General features: G+C 34.5%; 1 protein-coding gene across 4 annotated transcripts; it reads right to left on the bottom strand.

The window, feature by feature from the left end:
- Window positions 1-399: 399 nt before the first annotated feature.
- Window positions 400-2,698, bottom strand: LOC119639068 (zinc finger protein 616-like). 4 transcript variants are annotated; one of them, XM_038036253.1, is made up of 4 exons: window positions 2,545-2,698; window positions 1,900-2,051; window positions 1,407-1,798; window positions 400-1,354 (listed from the first exon to the last, which is right to left on the bottom strand). In XM_038036253.1, exons 2-4 carry the CDS (start codon window positions 2,047-2,049, stop codon window positions 478-480), a joined length of 1,419 nt encoding a protein of 472 aa, XP_037892181.1. In that variant the 5' UTR covers window positions 2,050-2,051; window positions 2,545-2,698; the 3' UTR covers window positions 400-477. The 4 variants fall into 4 exon arrangements, with proteins under 4 accessions (XP_037892181.1, XP_037892180.1, XP_037892182.1 ...); XM_038036252.1 differs by lacking the exon at window positions 2,545-2,698 and having other exon boundaries at window positions 1,900-2,384; XM_038036254.1 differs by lacking the exon at window positions 2,545-2,698 and having other exon boundaries at window positions 1,407-1,783; window positions 1,900-2,384.
- Between the last annotated feature and the right edge of the window lie 1,885 nt (window positions 2,699-4,583).

Below are 4,583 nucleotides of genomic sequence, written 5' to 3'. Positions count from 1 at the left end.
GAAATAGTGGTCCAATTCGAACAATTTCCAATAGCATTCGGCCTTGGCCAAAACATGTGCATGTAAATTTTGTCAATATCTTAAAAATTGCGGCTTCTAGGTTGAACAGGCTTAAACCGACTCGCAAAGAGATTCTGAATCGATCGGTGTAAAAAAGAAGGGTCTATCTCTGTGTATTAGCCCTTTTACCAAAAGTGCTACAGGATATAAAAATTTTGATGTAAAATACAAATGATAACAGTTATATTCAAAGTACAAATCGCCTCATGCAGATGTGGGAAGTCACAATCTTGCTTGCTTTTTGGAATAACAACGACTCACGATACGTGGTCCCTAGAAAAGGTTTCGAAATATTTTACAGTTTTGTACTAATTCTTCAGTTTAAGTGTTAAACATTTTATTTTATACAAAAGTAATACGAGATTGCACATATAATTTAATAACAAGCAGATATGTTTCTGCTAGACAGAGTTTTCCTCACTGCTGTAAATGTCCACTTTTCGCACAATGTGTGTTTAGGGAACTTCTCAAGGAAAAACTTTCACCGCAAGTTTTACATGTAAGTTGGATTTGGTTATTATGAATTTGCATATGCGTTTTTAGCACGCACGAGTATTTGAATGTCTTTCCACATTCGCTGCATTTATACGGACGCAGCTCGGAATGTACTAACATATGTGAGCGTAGCTTATCTTTACGTTTAAATGATTTGCCGCACTCCGAGCAAGTGTGTGGTTTTTCATCGCTATGTGTCGTGAGGTGGTATTTTAAATTTCCGGAATTCCTGAAGCTTTTCTCACAAAAGTTGCATTTGAAAGGCTTATCACCAGTATGAATACGAATATGTTTACTCAGCGTTCCGTTTTCAGCAAACGATTGACCACAAAACGTGCACAAGTAAATCTGATCTGATCTTTGTTTGGGTTTGCGATTTGACTTTTTCACCGAGTTGTCAACAGCAAGGTGAGCTTTCTTGAAATGTTTTTGTAAATGATCTTTGCGACTATACCGTTTCGGACATTGGCTGCAACACAAACTACCTTTCAGTACCCTACGAGGTCTGAAGTATTTGTCTACTGTTTCTGGACCATGCATGTTTTTTAGATGTACTTTAATTGCTGACGGACGGCTTGATTTATAACTGCACAATGCACAGGGCATCTTCTGTTCCTCCGGCATGTGGGTATACGTTTTATGTATTTTTAAAGCTACGGCGTTATCGTAAACTTTGTCACAAATGTCACAACGTACAGCCAGTGATGCCTGCGGTAATTTTAAATCTTCTTTTACAACATCTTCTGCTAAAGAGCAAACGTCGCTATCATCATTACTTATACTATCCAAACGGTAGTCACTGAAAGTGATTCGTTAATAATATATGATTTAAACCGTTATTAGAAACTTACCCAACTATCTGTTGTTCTTTTTTATTACCATTATTACGATTCAAGTCGTGTGTATCAGCTCCCCCGTTCCTATTCTTTGATAGAGAAAACTGCATCTCCGCATCTCCGAGTTCGGTCTTGATTTGCACATCCACTAATTCTAATAAACAATGCTGTGTTTCAATTATTTCAGGATCCGTTTTTATTTGCATTTTGTTTAGTTGAGGCATATCGATAGGTATTTCTTGTAAGCAATTTTGAATTGTAATACCGCTAATTTGCATTAACTCTTCATGCCGCTTCCGTGCTTCTAATATGAATATATACATTTTTTTTAGTAAGCTCGCACACTTGCCGCAAATTTTTTGTGGCAAGCTTTCTTCGGCACTGGAAATATACTGAACAAATAATAACTACATCGATTGCAAATCATATGTCAAATATATTGGGGACATTTTAGCCGGGTCTCACCTCGCATGTTTACGCTTAAAATATAATTTCACTTGAAACTTACATCCACTTGCAATAACTCTTTTAGCAGTTCACCGTAAGTTTTCGATGAAACGTCTCCATCAATTACTTGGTATAAAGGCTTGTAGTTTAAAGCAGCTTTTATGCAAGTACAGCATCCTGTATCGATTTCTTTCGCAACGCTGGTGGCCATTTCTTTAAAGTTAAGAAAATTTTGATTCTCTTATTTCGAAGACACTGAGCTTGTTTGAAAAAATTTTTGATTTAATTCACTTTTATATACGGGAAAGATTATTATTATTATTATCTATTATCTCGTGGCCCAGTAAATAAATGAAAATCTTCTTCTTTCTCATTGTATCTACAGGTTCGAGGGCTTAATAACGCTCCGCAACACTAGTAGACAAAACAAAGTATATTTTTAGGTAGAGGAAATAATGGACGCCAATTTTCTCTGGTCTAAAACATATCTGTACAAACTTATCCGAAAACCGCACGTATTTAAGAAAAGAAATTGTATTAATCTACGCAGAATATTTATTTGTGAAAGTTGCAATCATAATTATATATACAATTAAAGTAATCTACGCGAATATAACAATGGAAAGGTTAAGGCATGAGAAGTAACCGTAATTGGCAAATTTCCAATTTCCATATATTTACCAATAGTTACTGTATTTGATTTTACCCCATTATATATATTTTGATATTATCAAAATGTGTGGCATTTAGAACTAAGTGCAGCTTGAGTAGTTTTTTAAGCCTGGGAATTACATTTGAATAAAGTGAAGCAAAACAAAAACATTTAAGTAACAGAATTATAATGCCGTAGACTGCGGCATCCGATGTAAACACTCTACAAAAGAGAACGAACGAATTTGAAACGATCACAATTAAGTGCTGAACACAATGACTACCTTTCCCAAAATCATTTGTTTCAGCTGATATGTGTCTTTATTTTTGTATGGTCGTATTATACGCGCTTTGTAAAAAAAGTTCCCATTCCATACGTTAAAAAATCTTTCAATACAGCACCGAAATAGAGCTGGTATTAAAATATTTCTTGGCCACCATAAAATAGTAGAGTTCGTATTCAGTATTATATATATATACAGTCAAACTTGTTTTTGTGCGGTCTTTTTTTATGCGCTTTTTTTTTGTGCGATTCTTTTTGTGCGAATCTTTTTTTTGCGCGATTCTTTTTGTGCGATTTTTTTTTGTGCGGTATATGAATATCGACACATTGAATTTCGCCGAGATGTTAGGTCAATCTGAACTGTGTTGGCATCACTTTTTTTGCTATCAGTGTGCATGTACACATTGCAACAGCCATTTTCATACATATTGCATCAGCCAATTTCAATAGGAATGCTCAAACCTGCGGAGAAGGTTTTGACTCTTTCAGCGAAAATGATCTTATTGAAATGATTGAGGACGAAACCGTAAATGATAGTGACATTATCAATAACTTAACAGATCATGAAGACGGACAAGAAGAACCGGAATCTATTACAGCGGATAAAATGTATATGCAGGGATCCAGCTTTGCAGCAAATTGGAAAAGCATTTTCTTAAAATAGATAACAATTCTCAAAGAAGTTTGAAATTCCAAAAAGAGCTTCGATTGTGTATATCTGGCTATCGCGACGTTTACAAACAGCTGACCAAACGACCGTCGTCGCAAAAACTTATCACCGACTACATGTTAACAAAAAATAAATCAACTGTAGTATCTTCAAGTGACGAAAGCGATTACGAACCAGTTCATCGCAAAAATATGCGCGTTTTGAACTACAACGAGTAGTATTGCATTATGTACATTTTGAAAATTTCTCCTTGTTTAAAATTAGAAATTAAAATTTTGTTAAATGTTTCAATGTGTAATTTAATTATTTATTTTGTTTGGAAAACACTTTCTTGCTATTTCGTGAAGCTTTGGCATATTTTCTAAGTGAGACTTTTTTTATGCGGTCCCTCTCTACCGAATAAAAAAAATTTTCTTTAATATGCTGTGAAAAATTATTTCTTATAGCTATTTATGAAGTTTTTGAATATTTTTTTTGTGCGGTTTTTTTTCTGCGGTCACTATCTACCGCTTAAAAACAGGTTTGCCTGTATATATATCGTATGCTTAAAACAAAATAGCAATGAAGACTTTGTTTTTATTGTCCAAATTTTAATTTTGATACTCTCCATTTCTAAATTTGCATTTCATTTTTGCTGTCGGGAAGTGAATTAAAAAGAAAAAGGAACAGAAACTAAGTTTTCTTTTTAATTTTATATATCTTGTACAGATGCACATATATGTTAGTAATAAATTAATTAGCGTTATTAAAACTTATTAGTTTTACATTGTAAACTTCCTTCTTTCAAGGCGATACATACACCACTTACAGCGTCACGATAAAACACACTACCGTTGATTTGCTTATGACAGACAACATCTTCACAAATAATACACAAAGAAACAGTACTAACGCGGAAATATTTGCCAGCTCTATTAAGGAGCCGTTGTTTTGGCCTGAAGTTTGGTCTATCCAAGCAGAAAGCCAATTCGCGCCCAAAGGCGTTACGCAAAACATAACTAAGTATGAACACATCGCAACCGCGCTACCATAGGAAGTCGTTATGTCCGTGTTTGACTACATACAAAAACCACCGACCAGTAATAAATACGATGAATTAACAACACTTTGAATTAACAAATACAATCTCAAGGAAGCCTCT

The sequence above is a fragment of the Glossina fuscipes genome, unplaced genomic scaffold (genome assembly GCF_014805625.2).
Source record: "Glossina fuscipes isolate IAEA_lab_2018 unplaced genomic scaffold, Yale_Gfus_2 111, whole genome shotgun sequence".
NCBI lineage: Eukaryota > Metazoa > Arthropoda > Insecta > Diptera > Glossinidae > Glossina > Glossina fuscipes.
The sequence above is the reverse complement of the archived record's forward strand: the minus strand, read 5'-3'. Positions and strand labels throughout refer to the sequence as shown.